The sequence below is a fragment of the Lepidochelys olivacea genome (assembly GCF_965140295.1).
Source record: "Lepidochelys olivacea isolate rLepOli2 genome assembly, chromosome: 9".
Classification (NCBI taxonomy): domain Eukaryota; kingdom Metazoa; phylum Chordata; order Testudines; family Cheloniidae; genus Lepidochelys; species Lepidochelys olivacea.
In genome coordinates this window covers 83,502,423-83,522,155 of record NC_140419.1, presented here as the reverse complement: position 1 = coordinate 83,522,155, position 19,733 = coordinate 83,502,423, and the positions used below count along the sequence as shown (strand labels likewise).

The 19,733-nt window shown below is 40.8% G+C and overlaps 2 protein-coding genes across 5 annotated transcripts in view; both read right to left on the bottom strand.

Moving 5' to 3' along the window:
* Positions 1-12,506, bottom strand: part of ATP7A (ATPase copper transporting alpha) — a 60,899-nt gene extending 48,393 nt beyond the window's left edge. For 2 of the 4 annotated variants that reach the window (XM_084639811.1, XM_084639814.1), the window contains exon 1: positions 12,437-12,506. The gene's annotated coding sequence lies outside the window, so the exon portion shown is untranslated. Of the gene's footprint in view, positions 1-11,909; positions 11,989-12,336; positions 12,410-12,436 lie in introns of those variants that run through there. The other 2 variants (XM_084639812.1, XM_084639813.1) reach the window with 2 other exon arrangements.
* Positions 12,507-15,143: 2,637 nt separating this feature from the next.
* On the bottom strand, positions 15,144-18,446 carry COX7B (cytochrome c oxidase subunit 7B). Its single transcript, XM_084639245.1, has 3 exons — positions 18,305-18,446; positions 17,018-17,142; positions 15,144-15,367 (listed from the first exon to the last, which is right to left on the bottom strand). Exons 1-3 carry the CDS (start codon positions 18,339-18,341, stop codon positions 15,290-15,292), a joined length of 240 nt encoding a protein of 79 aa, XP_084495371.1. The 5' UTR covers positions 18,342-18,446; the 3' UTR covers positions 15,144-15,289.
* Positions 18,447-19,733: the final 1,287 nt, after the last annotated feature.

Sequence of the window (19,733 nt, the reverse complement as noted above, 5' to 3'; positions counted from 1 at the left end):
TGAGACTTTCTGGATTTGCTTTCCTTACATTTCCTCTGAAATCCTCAATTAAGACTAGCTAATCTCTCTCTGAACTTTAACACCAACTTTCCATGATAGGTATCTAACAGCGCAGTTTTTGATCAAGGCATCTGCCAAACTCAGAGCCGCATTCAGCAAATGTTAGCCCAGAGGCAGGGAAAAATCTTAAAAGCCACAAGACCCTTAAAAACCTGGCTCTATGATTTAACATTTCTGCCACAGACATCAACAGCGGGTATGAGCCGTGCTCCTACTTTTATTTACTGGGACTTTCACCAGAACTGTACAGTGTTTATACCACATGCTTCTTGCAAAAATCATTTAAAATAGATTATTCCGGTTTCATCCTCTCATCCCAACCAAGACTGGCTTGCAAGGGCAACAGGCAGAAGCAGGACTCCAAACTGCTCAAAGTTGGAAGATCAGAAATGACAAAAGTTACCTTTACCTTTGGTCCTGCTGCTGGGGATTGGTTTGGGAAGAGATGATGATGTCAGGCAGGAAGCTATTTTCTCTCTCTCCTGGTCTAATTGCTAGAGAAGACAGGGTCCATGTGCTGACTGCAGAGTCTGCAGGGAATGTGGGGCCCCAAGCAGCCACTGGCTCTGTTTGTACTTAGGGCTAGTGTAGAAGTCAGTATTAACACTTGCATGAACTAGAATAATCATGAGCTACTACCTCAGAGAGCCAAACAACAAAAATGAATAAATAGGTAGAACAAACAGAAGACATTTTATTCTTCTACAACTACTACAAAAACAAGAATTCTGAGATCAGTAGTGTAAAAGGGGATAAGAACAATGCACACAAATGATAGTCAGCAGATCTATTGCTTGACATGCAGTATAATCACAACTGGTACAATAATTATTGACTGCACCCCATGTGATGGGTCCTCATCTTTCATCGAGTAGTCTCACTTTTCATTAGCAATTTTTAGCTATGGGGAGTCTGCTCGTGTTTTTTTTAAACACAAGTCAAAATGCCTAATGATGCTTAATAAGCTTCTTTCATGGTAGCCTCTCCACAACTGTTATGCAATGAAATGCTAATCCATTAATAAAGATTCTGTGCATTTAGAATGATAAAAAAAGGCAAATAGAACAGTGTGTTAAGATATGGTAACATAAAGAATCGTGCCAAGAGGCATGAAGGAGTTACAATCCATTGACATGACTTCCTGATAAGCCACAGCCTTATTTCTGAATTTTTCAATCCAAGTTATTTAGAGTAGCCTTCCATAGCTATATCTCTTGGAGGGGAGGGGGGAGAAGAGAAGGGAATTCCAGCATTTCAAAGCCTAAAACAGCTGCCTGGTTTAGAAAATGTTAAGCTCAGTCACAACTCTTCAACACAGATGTCAGCCAGCCAAACCCCTCACCTCTTGAACCTTCTTTTTAAAAGCCCATATATAAAATGCCAGTAACATAGGACTGATACTCAGAAGGAAGTTGTGTTATGTAAACAACACTATGGACTTCTGGATTGCAGTTAGTTTGCAAAATTGCACATATGCCACAGGCATGATTTTTTCCCTGGAATTATGGGATCAGGGGAAATATTAATTGTTAAAGTTAAATTTTAGGCTGTTCAGTATAAATCTGTAAAGTTGCATTATATGTAGATACAGGCAAACTAGCAGGATTATTTTAATGCTTTATAAAATATGTTATTTATCAAAACCATTATATAATACAACCAATTCAGTTAGCACCCTTATTGATAACAGAGGTGGGTAAAATTCACCAAACAAAAAATCTAATTTGGCGTCAACCGAAATTATTCGTGAATTTAGGTCAAATTCAGCAAATAGTGTCAGACAAAAAAAAGAAGAAAAAAACCCCCTGAAAGCCAAAAAAGACTTATTTCAAAACTCAGTTCAAAATTTACCTTGGTTTATTGAAAAAATTAAAGGATAAAAAACATCCAAAAATTACATGGAATTTAAAAATATATGTTTGTTTCTAATTGAACTTAATATTTTGTTTAACCCAAAAACAATTGTTTGAGAGATTTCTTGGTGCAGACACCAAACCGAAAAAATCAATTATTTGTCGATAGCTCTAACAGAGGCAATGGCTAAACTCTCTTTTTAGCCAAGAGGGAGCTGTCGCTTCACCTCACACTTGAAAAGCAACTATAATAGCACTATCTAAAAACACCTGTTATTTTAAAAATTGACTACATTACTTTAAGTAATTAAAAATAATTTAATAACCATTAAATAATTTATAAAAAAGTTCCTAGAGCTTAAAAGCTGCGTAACAATAAATATAAAAAATGCTGAAAATAAATCACAATATCAGTTTTTGAAAAGCAAGAGTTTACAGTATGGAATTGTTACATGAACATTCACAGTAACAGCTGTGATGGTAGATTAATACTGAATAGTATCTATTATATCTTGTAGCCAATATTATCTCAAATAAGGATAAAATAGATGACAAACCAAAGAACAAATAAGTAACATATCAAGAGGAAGCATGTTCTAACAGTTAAAACACATGATGAAGTCAGAAGATCTGTGTTCTATTCTGGGTTTTGCCATAGATTTCCTGTGTGGCAAGTCAACCTGCATTTCCCTATTTTTAAAGCAGGGACAAAGGGTGAAAAAGAAAAACAGTGCAGCTTTCCCACCATAAAGGGGTGCAGCAAGGTCTGATACAGGCATGTTAGTAAAGTGCTTTGAGACATTCAGATGTGAAAGAAACTAATTTGATTACAGCCAGGCACCCAATCATGACCTCCTAGCAGGGTTGCCAACTTTCTGATCACACAAAACAGAACACCCCTGCCCTGCCCCTTCTCCGAGGCCCCATCCATGCACCACCCCACTCCAGTCCCCCACTCAGTCACTCACTCTTCCCCACCCTCACTCACTTTCACCAGGCTGGGCCAGGGGATTGGGGTGCAGGAGGGGGCTCTGGGCTGGGCCAGGGGGGTGGGGTGCAGTGGGATGAGGCCAGGGATGAGGAGTTTGGGGTGCAGGAGGGGTTCCTGGCTAGAGCAGGTCCTGGTGGTGCCTACCGCGGCTTCGAGGAAGCGGCCGCCAGATCCCTGCAGTCTCTAGGCACATAGGTGGCCAGGCAGCTTTGTGCAGTGAGCGCTGCCTTCGCGCCCACAGGCGCCGCCCCTCACTGCTCCCATTGGTCATGGTTCCTGGCCAATGGGAGCTGTGGTGCTGGTACTCAGGGCGGGGACAGCAAGTGGAGCCTCCCAGTCCCTGGCCACCTGGACCTGGCAGCCACTTTTACAGAAGCAGCGCAAAGCCAGGGTAGATAGGGAGCCTGCCTTAGCCCTGGGCCCCCAGTGTGACGCTGACCGGAGCCAACAGGGTCCCTTTTCAACCGGGTGTTCTGGTTGAAAACCAGACACCTGGCAACCCTACCACCTATACGGCTAGTTTTCATACTGTCAGTCCAGCATAATATCTAAATAAATTAATCTCAAGATTATGTCACTCCAGTTTGATGGGTTTGAAGGCGTACATTTCATATACAGAAAAAGACTTTTCCTCCAAAAAGGATCCTCACCAGGAGCAGAATATATCTCCAATGATTTGTTAGGACTTTCACAAATTCTATCAAGAAGGGCAGGCTTTTTTTGTTGTTAAAACTTTGAGGCCTTCCTCGTATACCATAATTAATTAGTAAAAAGCACAAGATTTTTGCTCTGCAGTTAATGTGAAAAAAAGTTTCCCTAACATAAAAATCCTGAAGAATTTTTAAGAGCTCTAGTCATTCCTGATATGGATTGCTAAGTTGGCTGAAGTTTTGTCAGAAATTGATATATATATATATAAAAAAGCTATTTTTTGTACGAAGGTAATGCCTATAGGCCCAAATCAACATCAGGGCCCCATTGTGCTAAGCACTCCACAGGCACTTACTTCCAATCCAACCAGACAAGTGGGAGCAGAAACAGTGGGGATGTGACTTGCCAAAGGTTACACATCAGGTGAGCAGCAGCACTGCAAATAGAATCCAGGTCTTCTCACTTGTGCCAATGCCCTGTTGGACTATACAGCCTCTCATTTAGGTTCTCCAATTTCAGGGTGCTAAAGTCATATATAGACCCAAGGGCAGAAGTTTAGATTAGACAATGTTATTAGATCTTTACAACGTACTTATTGTTATGCATTCCCTTGTTAAGAGATATTTATGATAAGAACAGTATTTATCAGAGGCCTGCAACCAAAACCCAGGGTTAATGTGACTTGTTGCAAATAGTTGACAACATTCATTTGATTATTTTTATTATTTGATTTACTTGCACCCAAATCTAAAGGTGATAGGTAAAGAAGCATTTTCAAATAAAACTGATTTTTAAAGTTATGTCTATTGAACACTGATTGACTGTGATAATCTAGTCTGACATCCCATACTTCTGACATGCAAGAAGAACATAAGAATGGCCATAGTGGGTCAGATCAATGGTCCATCTAGCCCAGCCTAATACTTGAAAGGGAATGAACAGAACAGGCAATCATCCAGTCCCAGCATCTGTCAGTCAGAGGCTTAGGGACACTCAAAGTGTGGCGTTGCATCCCTGACCAACTTGGCTAATAGCCACTGATGGACCTAACCTCCAGGAATTTATCTAATTATTTGTTTAATCCAGTTATAGTTTTGGCGTTCACACCATCCCCTGGCAAACAGTTCCACAGGCTGACTGAGTGTTGTGTGAAGAAGTACTTCCCTTTGTTCAAAATCGGCTGCCTCTTAGTTTCATTGTCTGACTCCTGGTTATGTGAGAAGAGTTTCCCAGGGCTCTGCATGGCATGGTCTACCCTAATCCGAGAGCCACAGTTTTTACTGAGACAGATCTTAAAGCCATACTCTCTGCTCCAGTTTCATGTAGTTATTTTGTCAGAGCTGCTACACCCACTGGGGTGGAGTCCCCTGCACAGGGTACCCAGCTGCTGTAACTCTGCAGGGCAGGTGGGGTGGCGAACCAGCAGCCCCTGGCTTCTTAACCAAATGCTCTAACCACTACACCACCTGCAGTTACAGGTATTTGTGCACGTTGTGCCACTACTCATTTACTCCAATGCTAGATGGAGCACTCCACACTGAGACCTGGAATCTGCATAGGGTGCACCTCCTTATTGATTAGCAGCAAGTAACGTTGTGGAAATTAGTGGATCATGCTGCACCATGACACAATATGGCCATCCTTGTCTGTAACAATTCAAATTTTCATTCTTCATAAACCCTGATCATTCTCTTGGCATTAGGTACACACACTATTTGAGGCAGAATGACAAAAGATAATACAGGTAGTGACAAAATACTGTATTTCGCACTTGGATAATTTGTATAGCCTAAATTTTCAAGTGTGCCTGGTGATTTGGGGTGCCAACTTTTTTGGATACTCATGTTGAGACATTTTAAAGGAGTCTGATCTTCAGAGAACAAGTGTTAATACTTAAAATTAGGCCCCTTCAAGGTGTTATTAACTAGACAACCAAAAATGCTGACCCAAAAAAGTCACTGATCCATTTTGAAAATGTAGGCCTACATTTTAAAAACATTAATTCAGTCTCAAAACCCCACTGTCAGGTAGGGAAGTATCCCCATTTTACAAATGGGAAAACTGAAACACAACATTATGTGAGGTGCTGGATGTCATGCAGCAATATATGGCATATCAGTAACCAGAACCTGGTAGTTCCTAACTCAGTACGTTTAACTACTAGCTGATTCTACCTACCAAAATAAAAGATATCAGAAGCATGATAAAATTATTTTTAATTAAGAGCATTAGATTGTTTGAAAATGAGATGTGCACACAAACCAGGATCTGCTGGTTCCTGGAAAATACAGCTCCTAACTGGATGGAGCTTCTTGGAAATGTCACTTTTGACCTTGATTTTTGACAAGACAATATATGAAAAGAAATGACAATTCTTTTAGAGTAAATATCCAAGAGAAGTAGGAGGCATATTTTTGCAACATCAAACTTTTTGCAACAGATGTGCAGAAAAAGAAAGGAGAAGAGTCATCTTTGAAAGCAGTTCATTTTATTTTTCCTCTCATCTATGCCTGTTAGCTAAGACCAGGAAAAAGAAATTACTTTCTGACTTTTGAAGATATCTTCCAGTTATGCTGTATCCTGCTAAACTGTGTTTCCTTTATCAGGAGAAAAGGAGTCTTTTCCTTTATCAGGAAAAGGAGTCAGTTTCTTGGTATAAAATCCAAATTAAGGCAGACAGAAAACGCTGCCAGTTCAGATAGCAATTATTCTGATAGGGTGGGGTCATGCTTAAAGACAGCAAGATAAGCAAGAGCTTGGGAACCTATGCAGTTTCCACTCACAGCTCACTCTCTCCTTCCCGCAGAGCGACCAGAGACGAAGACAACTCACTCATCTATCCTATCTTGTAGGAACTTTCGATGTCATGAAACTGAAACTGTTCTTGTGATAAGTACCCTTTTGTTAGAATAAGGATGTTATAAAAATCCTAGGATAGGGTATGATACCATCTTCCTCTCTTCTTCACGTATGGCCAAAACAACAGTTTGAACCTAATTTAAACAAAAAACAAACACAAATTTACATCTGAATTAGGGCTTGTCTACACTGGCACTTTACAGCGCTGCAACTTTCTTGCTCAGGGGTGTGAAAAAACACTCCCCTGAGCACTACAAATTTCAGCACTGTAAAGTGCCAGTGTAGCTACTGCATCAGCACTGCGAGCCAGGCCCGTTGTGGAGGTGGGTTTTTTAGAGCACTGGGAGAGCTCTCTCCCAGCGCTATGCCACGACTACACAAGCCACGTTAAAGCGCTGCCACGGCAGCGCTTTAACATTGCCAGTGAAGACGTGCCCTAAGTCACAAGGTTCTACACTCAGTACTACTTCTAAGCGTAGAAACGTCTGGTTGAAGCTGAAAAGGAACTCTGTGACCACAATTTCTTCCTAGTGATAATATTAAATGAAGACAAACTCTCCATTAAATAGCCTGCGACATGCTAATTATGTTATATAACTTGGCTAGCACAAATATTAATAATTAATTAATCCTTATACTCCTGTGTTCAAGATACATCTTACCCTCATTTCACATGTGGGGACAGATACCAAAGTTAAATGACATGTCCAAAGCCACACAGTGAGTTGAGGAGGAGTAGCCATGTTAGTCTATTTCAGCAAAAACGAGGAGTCTTGTGGCACCTTAAAGACTAACAAATTTATTAGAGCATAAGCTTTTGTGGGCTATGACCCACTTCTTCAGATGTATAGAGTGAAAATTAGAGTGGGCAGGCATAAATATACAGCACAAGAAAAGATGGGAGTTGCCTTACCAAGTGGGCGGTTAAAATGCTCTCCCACTGGTTTGTGATATATGCCATCATTTGCCAGCAATACCCCTCTGCCATGTACGTTGGCCAAACAGGACAGTCTCTAAACAAAAGAATAAATGGACACAAAGCAGACATCAAGAATTATAGCATTCAAAAACCAGTGGGAGAACGTTCTAACTTCCCTCAACACTCAATTTCAGACTTAAAAGTGGCCATTCTTCAACAAACAACTTCAAAAACAGACTTCAGCCACAAACTGCAGACCTGGAATTTGTTTGCAAATTTGACACCATCAAATTAGGCCTGAATAAAGACTGGGAATGGCTGGGTCACTACAAGAAGTAATCTCCCATCAACTGTGAAGTATGTGCCATCCATCCTGATGCAACTGGCATCGTTAGCACCACAAAGTAATTTTTACTTTGTTGACATTCACACCTTCTTGTCAACTGTTGGGAATGGGACACATGCACCCTGATTGAATCACTGACCCCTCACTTGGTAAGGCAACTCCAATCTTTTCTTGTGCTGTATATTTATGCCTGCCTACTGTAATTTTCACTCCATACATCTGAAGAAGTGGGTCATAGCCCACGAAAGCTTATGCTCTAATAAACTTGTTAGTCTTTAAGGTGCCATAAGACTCCTCGTTGTTTTTACCGTGAGTTGAGAGTGATAGAGCCAGGCTTTTAACTTTTGAGTTCCTGATTCCCAATCATGTCAATCACTATACCATTGTTTATTGAACTGTTCCACCCCATCATCTTCAAATCCATATGGTAGGACATATTCTACCAGCTATCAGAAGCAACAATACTGAAAATTAATTTTTAAAAACCGTCCTGGGGTATTTTTAAACTCCCATAAGAAGGGACCATTCTAATGAATTAGAAGGCCCACCCAGATGGTTTTCAAAACTTCTCTGGCTTATGTTATGTTGTTTTTTTTTGTTTTTTTTTTTTTGCATTAATATGATTTGCTAATCTCTAGATGCATTCAAACAACCATAAACACATAAGCGTTAAACAACTGCTATCCCATGGTTACTCAAAACAACTAAGGTCTGGTCTACACAAAAAAAATTAGGTCAGTTTACTATGTCAATCAGGGATATAAAAAATCCACACCCCTGAGTAGCATAATAAAGCTAACCTAAGTCCCCACGTAGACAGTGATAGGCCTAAGGAAGAATTCTTCTGTCAACCCAGTTATCACCTCTCGGAGAGGTGGATTACTTATGGCGACAAGAGAATCCCTCCTGTTGGCATAGGCACCGTCTACACTGAAGTGCTCTAGTGGGCACAGCTGTATCATTTTAAGTGTAGACAAGCCCTAAAATATGTTACCTCTCTGACCAAAGAGACACCAGTTCTCCTAAGCAACTAAATCAGTAAATACCTTTGTAAACAGATGTGTCTTGCAGCACGCCATGAATATTGAACTTGGCTTCTGTGGGACCAATGCTGTACATTACTTTACTTCCTTTCAACAGAAACTCAGAAAATAGATAGCATTTGTAGAGCAACAGACTGTTGCCATCTTAAGTTCCAAATCATGGTCATTTGTGAGATGGAATAAATCTGAAAACTTTGTGGAATGTAGGCTGAAGGATTATCTCCTGTAGCAAGACTGTAGTGGGTCAAACTACAATATGGTCTTATTGATACATTTAGAAGGACACAGGCTACCTATAAACTCAAGGGCATTTTTTATCTGCAGTAGCTCAGACAAGAAGCTCATTCTACAAGGAATGATTAAAGTCTGATGATGGTAGAGGCAAGATCTGGCTGAAGCGTCATCTGTAAATCAAAATCCTATTTAGCATTTGAAAAGTATGCCAAGTAGCATATATAATTATATACTAAAGTTTAAGATTGTAACTATTACACCAGCAGGCAAGCAGTGTCTAGTGAGTAACTTGTAATACAAGATTATCAAGAACACATTTATAAAACTGTATTAATCAGACTTTGTTTTAGAGATAAAAAATGGTTGAACTCAAAACCAAGGTATTGTTCCAACTGTAGACCCTCTATAAACAAAGATTTAGGACTTGCCATCACAAACACGCAGCATGTCAATCTAAGGGAGGCAGTTTCTACCATTAATTTAAATAGAAACAACTAGGATGCAAGAAACCAAAAGGTTCTCAATCCATTGCTGCTGTGCTGGAAGAAAGTCAAAAGCATCACCACCTCATATACGAGGTTGGCCTCAAGTGACATTTGTAAGGCACCCGATAGCTTTTTATTGTACTTTTTATTATATTCTTTACTATGTAATATCCTTAGAAATGCCTTTCTCTGCCAGTTTTTATCCTTTCCCATTATTCTTCTCCCTGTATTTTACAAAACACAAAACAATACTACTTCCTTGTTTGTACATCAACACCATCAATGAAGTCAGCACAATACTAGAAAGAGGCTGGCTCTGCAATTGCAGAATACCAAATAGTAAAGATGCTCTCAGTGGCTGAGTAGCAGGTTTATCGTAAATATTTAGACTCCACAGGATCTTTGCCACTAGACTGAGGTACTGCAGGCTTCATTATTTGGTCTGATTGTCTCTCGAGGTTGGATTCCAAATACCACATTTTCTCCAAGGGACTCACTAAAAAGTGTTTGCAATAAGTGGTTGAGGAGATACGAAGGGAAAGAACCTATATTTCTCAAAGGCAATTTTCCCTGTAGAAGAGGAAAAGAAGCTGTAATCTGGCATAAGATAACAGAGAGATACAGCACCACACCAGTTAAGCCACCCTTTCTAACGTGCAAACAGTGAATTTTGAACGTAGAAAAATCACAAATGGCATCAACTGAAGTTTGAAGGGTCCAAAATATAATCACTCAACTGTATGTTACTATGTGGACATTTAAAAAAAAAAAAAAAAAAAAGTCAGTCATGTAAAATGAAGGCTGCAAGACTGTTAAAATCCCAGACTCTCAACTGGGTGTCTCACCTAAAATAAACTAAGGGCTTGTATTACCTGTTTTATCCTTGTGACCAATAATGATACATAGCACATATACAACACTGACCATTTTTTAAGTTTTGTACAAATATTCATCCTCAAAATACCTTTGGGAGGGTCAACACCTCAATTTACAGCTGGCAAAAATTAAGAGAGGTCAGTGGATTTATCTGAAATCATACAGCTGGTAGGAACAGAATCCCAAAGGTATTACACTAGTATTCTGTTTACTGCTAGAGATAAATTTGGGTTTATAAACCAGTGATTCCTCATTTATACGTATTCATATTTATTATTTGTATTATGGTAGCATGAAAGACGTGCTAGAAATTGCATGAAAAAAAATATGCGGCCCCTACCTCAAAGATATTACAATCTGCAAAGATACAAAACAGGCAAAGGTTGGGCAAAAGGGGTATAGTACACAAGGTATACGATCAGGCTGATAACAGGCACATGTCTTGTTAGGACCAGGTTGCCAGCTATGTTGTAATTTATTATTTCTAATTGTTAAAGCATTTCTTTGTAAAATTACAGAAGTGGAGTTTTTTGAGTGGTCTGGAGGGAAAGTTACACCAGAGCTTGCCAGTGAGGCTAGCCAAATTGAACTTTTTGGTCTTTACTGGCAAATGATTACATGCACTGCTCTTATCTATGCAGTAATGTAACTAGATAGTCCAGGGATAACAGCTCATCCTAAACGCATATCTAAGTTTTGTGAGACTCTCAACTGGTTATGTTTCACATTGCCTGAATTAAAAACTGAAAAAATCCAGATATTAAGAAATCCTGCCTGAGTTATACAAACTATGAAAAATCCTTTCAGGGCTTCTAGCTCTTTATAAGATGCACATCAGAAAGTATACATGGCAAACATTTTTACTTCAGTTCAAACAAGAGCTTAATAAAACTTGAGATCAATTAATAGTAAATCCTGTTTCTTGCTTCTATCCTTCCCAGCAACCACTGCCGACAATAGCAAATGGAGGGTTTTGGACAATATGAATATAGCCCAAATAGGACCATTCTAAACATTAAGGAATAGAATGCATCTTAATTATGTGGGTATATAATAAGACTAACAGAGGCGCCTTATTTTTTAGATTAGTCTCAAAATACTAACAAGAACAATGCATAATTAAATATCCAAGCATAAATAAAAATATGAGAACAGTAAGAACAGTAAATGACATGTTTTGCCTGTTCACCACCTGCGGGAGAGGCAGGTGGACTTTCACTATCCAAGCTGGGAGAAATAAAAGAAAATAAAACAAAATACACCATCCAAATCTGCATAAGAGATGTATAGATTTTATGAACCCTTTAATAATCTAGAGTGTTACCAATAAAAGTGAAGAGTCATGTTTGATTATGGCATGTTATTAAGCCAGGAGTAACCTTCTAATCACCACCTTATATTTCCCGAAATTACCTGGATCATCCTGAAAGACGGATGGATCAGGTAATATCTTTTACTGGACCAAGTTCTGTTAAGAGACAAGCTTTTGAGCTTACACTGAGCTCTTCTTCAGCTCTTACTGAAACAGAGCTTTGCGTATACTAGAAAGTTTCTCTTTCACCAAGGGAAGTAAAAGATATTACTTGACCCACCTTGTGTCCCTCATACCCTGGGACCAACAGCTTCAACAATCCTGCATGGATCATCCTGGCCATACCTAGTCACACAAACCTGTCGGGGATGCGAAGGAGAGATAGAGGGGAGGCTTCTCCTGCTGGCATAGCCCCTCACACCAGCGGCAGGTCTAATGCATTCTCCCTCCCGACCTCCCCCAACATACATACAGCTCAAACATTTTGCGAGATGGGAAAACTGTCCCCCCCCCCCATGTTCCTGGAGCCCCCACCACGGCCAGCAGCTCAGCGACCCAGAGAGCGGGGCGGCGGGAGGAGATGTCACCAGAGCCCGGGGCTGCTGGGCCTGAGGAGCGCGCTGCCCGCGGTCACAGCTTCCCCCACCCCACGCCAGAGCCCGGGGAGCCGGGCTGAAGCCCACCACAGCGCGGGGGGCAGCACTGACCAAGGCAGACTGGGGAAGGAGAGACGCGCGATGACCAGCTTGTCTGGGGACGGGCCCCTCAGCGCCGGGCGAGGGAACGCGCGCGCGCACACGCACTCACCCAGCAGCGCTCCGCCAGCAGAGCTCCAGCTCCCCAACAGCTGCGCTAGCGACTCCCGCCCCTCAGCGCGGCAGCGGAGACTCCGCCCCCTGACAGCCCCGCCCCGCTCCGCTCCCATTGCCAGCCACTCTGCGCCGTCCCCGTGCAGAAAGCCACGTGACAAAGCTCGGGCTAGTCCCCCAATCACGTGACAAGGGAGTGACTAAAGCTGTACCGGAGCCTCAAGGGAAAGGGGCCCCATGACCCGGAGTCCCCCAGCCCTGCGAGAAAGGGGAAGGGTGGAACATTTTCAGTCAAGCGTTTTTGCTACAGCAAGGCCTTGGCGACATCGCAGTCACAGGACTGTAGAGGAAGTTTGATTCTCTCCCTCTGCCCCAATACCATTTCTGGGCAAGTGGCTGTGGTTTAGTTTTTTTGAAGCAGAATGAAACATCACAGGTTAATTTAAGGATCTCGTTTACAAAATCAAAGCTCTTCGAGCAATGGGGGAACAAGGTCATTTCGTTCAAATTTTTCAAGGAAGTGGGAGTGGAGCTCTGTGGCAAGGAGGGTGAACCCAGCACACGACATAGGAGGAGGAGGTGGTAACTAAGGCAGATTGCTGCCCTGGTTTATTTTTCTAAAAGTGATTACAGTTTAGAAACCTACTGTAACCTCAGCATATGAGGGTGGGTGTCATATAGTACGCCCAGTAGAGAAGGGTGTCTTAGGAAGAGGCTATATTCAGGCACTTCCATTCTTCCCAGTTTTCACTTTAGCACCTTTCCACAGAAGTGTATACAAATTTCTTTTAAATTAAGTACTGTGTTTTGACCTTCATATGCACATGGATACGGTTCCTTTACCAGATACCCTAAAAAGGAAGCAGTACAACTATATTAATAAAAAGAAAAGGAGTACTTGTGGCACCTTGGAGACTACCATTTATTTGAGCATAAGCTTTCAAGGTGCCACAAGTACTCCTTTTCTTTTTGCAAATACAGACTAACACAGCTGCTACTCCGAAAACTATATTAATGTATTTTAGCACCACAGTAGAGGGTGGGGGAAAGACTGCGGGCACTTGCCCTACACACCTCTAACTGAAGTGATCTTAGTGCAGTGAATTGCACCAGTAAACATATTAAGAGCTACTAAAATGTTTATAAAATACTCCTTTTGGGATATAACTTAAAAATCAGAAGGGATCAGGTATCAAAGTCTTAAACCACTAATGTCATATACCTGCAAAGTGAAAAAGGGCCCTATAATCACCAGAGGTAATATTCCCACATCCAATTAGGCCAGAAAGTCAGTCTTCAGCCTCATATGGCAGGATACATTTGAGTTTCAAATCATAGGACTGGAAGGGACATTAAGAGGTCATCTTGTCCAGTCCGCTGCATTCATGACAGGACTAAGTATTAAGTGTCAACATAAGTTTAGGAAGTAAGATAGTCAGAACACCCCAGAGTTATCAGGAGCCCTTGCACAAGTGCTGCAACAGGAAATAAGGCAGCAACTGGTTCCTCAGACTGGTCTAGGGTGTATGGTTTACATGGCAAAAATACCCCATTGTGCTAGGCACTATTTAAATATACAAAGAACCAGCAAATTAATGACAATTTCTATAGACAATTGGGATGAGGATTTCACCCAGTGCCTCTGCCTTTCAGTCTAAAAACAGGTTCAACCTACAGACTTCTGCCAGCATAGGTATGTTGATCAGGTGTGTGAAAAGTGATCCCTGACAGTTATGCTGGCAGAAGCCTCTAATGGGATTTTCTGGTATAACTGCATCTACATCCTCACTGACACCGAAGCACTTTTACTAGTATAGGCTTTCACTATACCAGTGGAAAGCACAAGCAACACAGCTGCATCCAAACTAGGAGTGCTTTTCTAGTATAGATTCCAGCATTCCAATGTTGGTAAAATGCTTCTGGTATAGCCAGAGCCTCAGTCAGACCTTTAAGAGCATTTGTGGCTCCAAACAGCACCACCAATGGCGAGAAGGCAGGCATTACTAACTTCCCATCGACCTCCTGAGTTCAAGAACCATTTCAGCAGGAGCCTGATGTCAAGCAGAAGCCATGTTTAGCCCTCTTATACAGGCAATCTATTCTTGAACATTTTGGCTTCCCCTCTATATTGTCACTAGCTACTGGTACTTAGTTTTGCAGACTGTAAGCATATACTTCTTGCTACTATCTCCACACTATGATTATTCTGGCTAATGGGTACTTCTAAAATGTACTCAGATAAGTTCACTTTCCATTACCCAGTAAGAAGTAGAGGATGCTGGGGATGATAGATTCCTGAAAGGGAGACTTGATAAACCAGTGCCCCTTGCAGCCCTTAAGAAGACTGCTAAGTGAAAAAAAAGACAAAATACACTGCTTCTTTGTTAAAAGAACTATGATTTAAGAATGGAAGATGTGTCCCTGCAGTAAGTCTGCATGCAGAGTCCAGCTGAAGTGAATAAAGTCTACACAAGTAGACGTGTCGTCCACATGCTCTTAAATGTCTGGTTATTGCAAAAAGATTCATTTGCCTTCAGTTACTTCATCATCTGCATCTATCCTAAACTCATATCAGTGGTTTTTAAGGAATATCATGTATCTAAAATTCAAGATTTTATAACCAAGCAATATTCTTAAAATTGCTCACTATACTTTTATAGCAAGCTATGAAACATGGGACAGGAATAAGACCTAGATGAACAAAAGAATTTTTAAATATATTTATTAAACCAGTAATGCCACATCACAGATAGCAATAATCAGTGAACAGATGCCATTATACGTATGGCAGAAATGAAAATTTCAGACCAGTTCAGGATTACTGCACATTTCAGTCCAGAATAAGGAAAGGCTATTTCTCTCTCCATTCTTTTGGGGTAACTTTGCCAACAGGTGATAAATTCCACTCAATTCCAGTTTGTGTTGCCACCTGTAATAGATTAAAAAGTTACATAAGAACAAGTTTGTCTAATTCCAAGGCCAGAAGACCACTGTAATCAACTAGGCTGATCTCCTGTATATCATAGAACTTACCCAAAATAATTTGGATAGCGTATCTTTTAGAAAAACATCCAATCTTGTTTTAAAAAGTGGTCAGTGATGGAGAATCCACCATGACCCTTGGTAAGTTGTTCCAGTGGCTGATTACTCTCCTGTTAAATAATTATGCCTTATTTCCAGTCTGAGTTGGTCTAGCTTCAACTCTCAGCTATTGGATCATGTTATACCTTGCTCTGCTAGACTGAAAAGACCATTAGGTACCTAAGTTTCACAGTTATAGCATTTTTAAAATCTTGAATTTCACAGTTTCAAATATTTAAATTTTAAATAAACATGAGTATGTATTTAAAAATGGTAAAATATAAACACGTAAAGCCCTTAAGATTCAGCATTTCTCAAACTGGGGGTCCTGACTCAAAAGGGTGGTCACAAAGCTATTGTAGGAGGGTCACGATATTGCCTTTATTATTTCTGCACTGCGTTCAGAGCCGAGTGGTCAAAGCAGCGGCCGGGTGCCCAGCTCTGAAAGCAACACTGCCACCAGGAGCAGCACTGCTACCTATAATAGCCTTGCTAACCCCTTTTGGGTGGGGACCCCCAGTTTGAGAAAACCTGTGTACTTTTGTATACTTTTACTCTGTAGCATAGGACACTAACTATAAAAAAGTACCCTATTACATGGTGAAAGTACACAAAAGATGTCATGGTCTGGGATGCATTTTTCACAGCCATTAATTTGATAGGACCCTAACCATTATTAATAGTTAGTAGCCCTCAAATCCAATAAAGCTATACAGAGTAAAAGTTACGCATATTAGGTGTCTCCTTTTAGGAGTGACAGTTTTATAGTATCTTTAACCTATGCAACTGTTCAAGAACAAGAAGTTAAAATAAAAGAACACAGTTGAGGGGCATCATTCTCTATCAGAATTATTTTTACTCTCAGATTTGAGATCTTATTCAGCCCCTTACACTGATTCAATTGGTATTACATTTATACTATTTTACAACAGTAACTGGTATTACAGAAATATTAATAACTCAATATCCACACCTGTCTTTTACTAAACTCTAAATAAAAGAAGACTTATGTCACATACTGTATTAGAAATCTATATTTAAAACATTTAAAAACAGATACTGTGAAATTCAGGGGATAACAGCATCAGTCCAATATTTTGCTCTTATAGTACAGCCACACAATATTTTCACCAACATAAAAAGAAAACTTGAGTTGAATAGCTCACTCATCCAGCTGCCCATTTTGGAAATGCATTATTAGACAAAGGAAGTGTGCTTAGCTTATATTTAATCAAGCTGTTTAACAGTTCTGAAGACTTGCAGTAAATTGATATTCAAAATAAGTGCCTATTGAAGCCCTACATTTAAAGCTGTACTAATGAATCGCTTCCCTTTGGGGTATTAATGCATACAAAATTACTCTTTCAGGAAACCCCAAAGCCCTACGATTTGAGTTGCTTCATATAGGCAAATCCTTATAAAGGTGCATAACAACTTGCAAATTCAGGGCTACAATTACAGCAGACACTAGTGATAGTACCAATCATATAGTACTTACATATCCCCAAATGGAGACACAAAATAGGGCTCCACCAAGTAGTATAACGTTGCCATATTTATCATGGAAGTCAGATGCATGTTTGTGGTGACTCTGTCTTGCTGCAATCCACTGAGTGCCCCGAGCTAAGAGAAATTGTCAAAATGTAAGATGTACCAATGGACTGATATACACATCTATTCAAGTCTCTGGCAGTCCTCCCTTGCATCCCCTAGAAAAAAAATGTACTTCATAACACTAAGAATAAGGATGATCTTCATTAAAACAGAGAGCTAGACACAAGACTTTGTAACATTCTGGCAGCATTACAAAGCCACACAATTGCCGGAACAGAGAAAATTATTTTAGACAAATCCATCAAAGACTTGTTAACATTTTATTTTATTTGGTTGGCAAGCTACTTTAAAACTCTCACTAGGTAGGTAACTATAAAATACACACACAGAAATAAAGACCTTTTGTTCACTCAATTTCAAATCTCTAGTGCCACTTTAGGTACAATCACTTCCTCAAATGCAAAGATATATGGTTAGTCTATAAACTTATCAATACATACTTTTCCACAAAGAATGTCTGTAATTAATCCAAGTGTTTCCAGAAGGAGCAAAGAAGCCAGAAAACTTATGATGGTATCTCTCTCTCACACACACACAACCAAGAAAAAGACTCAAGCACTGTGTAGACAATGCTAATTGAAATATAAATCCCAAGAGCTGAAAAATTTTGTATGCACTTACTCTTGTGAAATTAAATGTACCAGGTAAGACCAAGGCCCAGACAACCAACTTCAAGAAGGCTGTAACCTGATGTTATTTCCAGAGCATTTTACGTAGGCAATGCACTGAAATAGTCACACACTAAAACATGGTTTCCCTAACATTAAACCCCCGTCCTTTTTTTAGCTTCCACTTTAAAAACCACTGAGCTTAAATTAAGCGTTTTGCCAAACGTTTACATATGTGCTCAAACACAAGACATCGCCCATCAATCCGTAGGCTTCCAGTATATATCGCGCCCACTCTGCCTTGGAAAGTAACAATCCAAGGTCTCATTCCTACAACAGCATCCCTACGAGCAGACCCCTGTGCCCACGCCATTCCCCACGCCTCGGCGGAGGCTACCCGGACGGGCAACGGGCTCGCGGAGGCAACTGACTGCAGGGGTCGGGGGGAGCTCGGTTCCAGTGCGGACCAGGTCACTGCGGAGGGGCGGGGAAGGGGCGCTACACGGCTCAAGAGCTCTCGGTTCGGAGGGGACTGGGATTCTGGGGACCCCTCCACCGCTCACCGCTGAGGCGCACCGCGGTTCTGGCCAGAGGCAACATGCTGGCGTCTCGGACGGATAATTTCTGCCCTTCTCCTTCTGCGCCTTATACCCTTGCGAGCAGTGAAAAACAAAATGGTGGCCAGCCAGGAAGTCCGAACGCTGCGCATGCGCCCCGTTTTGTATTCCATCCTCTTCCTGAGCGGGGCCCCACGGCATTCTAGGAAATGTAGTTTCTGCGGTTGCGTGGCGGAGCTCTTACAACCATGTGGGAAGAAGCCGCTGTACCCGGGAAGCTGGGGCCCGGGACTCCCACGGTCTCCCCCCCACTCCCTACGTTAGTGATGGCTTTTGTTATGGGAATTAATCAGTCAGGAGAAGAATGCTAGAGGCGCTGACTCTGCAGTGAAGAACAAGGATCTCCCAGCTGCCCTTTTTAACAGCGGTGTCAGGATGGCCGAGTGGTCTAAGGCGCCAGACTCAAGGCTTAAAGTGCCTTCCTCTGTCGAGGGTTGGGTGTTCTGGTCTCCGTATGGAGGCGTGGGTTCGAATCCCACTTCTGACACATTTTTTTTTATTTCTCGGTATTTGTGCGAGTAAAACACCGAGTTTAACTGTAATAAGCACCCGAGGAAGCGTTTTACTACGCGGCAGGGTAAGGATCACCTCACGCAGACAGGAATTTACACAATATCAATATACATTGTGGCGCCCATTAAATAGGGACTTACATTATAAAAATGACTAAATAAAGACAGGGATTTACACTATATATTCAGAGAAAGCCTTTACTAATTCATAGGCATGATCTAACTTGGTCATTGATGTATCGATCTTAATAATGTAAAATCCCTGTGGCTCTGATTTTACAAATACATGTGCATATGAGTAAAATTAAGCATGTAGTTTATATGATTGAAAGATCACAGTTTATATCTATACAAACAGGTGCATATTTAATTACTTAAATCACGTAAACTCTTGCATATGTAATGGATACCGAATTAAAATCTCTCAGTAAGAATATGTCGAGAAAGACAGAATTTAAATCCATACCTATGTCATACATCGAAAGATATAGGTATGGAAGTACATTCCATCTCTTTCTTGATAGTGATATAGATGCATGCATGATAGTGCCTTGTCTTTATACAAAGAACGTTCATTCCTGTATGTATAGCGGAAATCTCTATTCGTATATAACTATGTATGTTATCGATATTGATTTATTATAGCTATACTGATATATTCCAGACAGTTTTTATGATCCATGAAGAGACAAACCGCGAAACTGCTCTGCTTAGGTCAACGAGGTTCCACTTGCATGCAAGGGTCTTCTTAGGCAGACCCAGTTACAGCACGAGGGTCCAAATCTGCACAAAGTATGACAGGATACAAGAAATAAAACTTGACGGATCAAGATGATACTTTAAAATAAACACCAAGAATAGGA

Coding starts and splice junctions, on each gene's coding strand:
- COX7B (XM_084639245.1), bottom strand. CDS start 18,341: ATGTTGCCTCTGGCCAGAACCGCGGTGCGCCTCAGCG. Junction 17,143..18,304: donor AACCGCGGTGCGCCTCAGCG/GTGAGCGGTGGA, acceptor AATTTCTCTTAG/CTCGGGGCACTCAGTGGATT. Junction 15,368..17,017: donor GTGTCTCCATTTGGGGATAT/GTAAGTACTATA, acceptor AATCTATTACAG/GTGGCAACACAAACTGGAAT.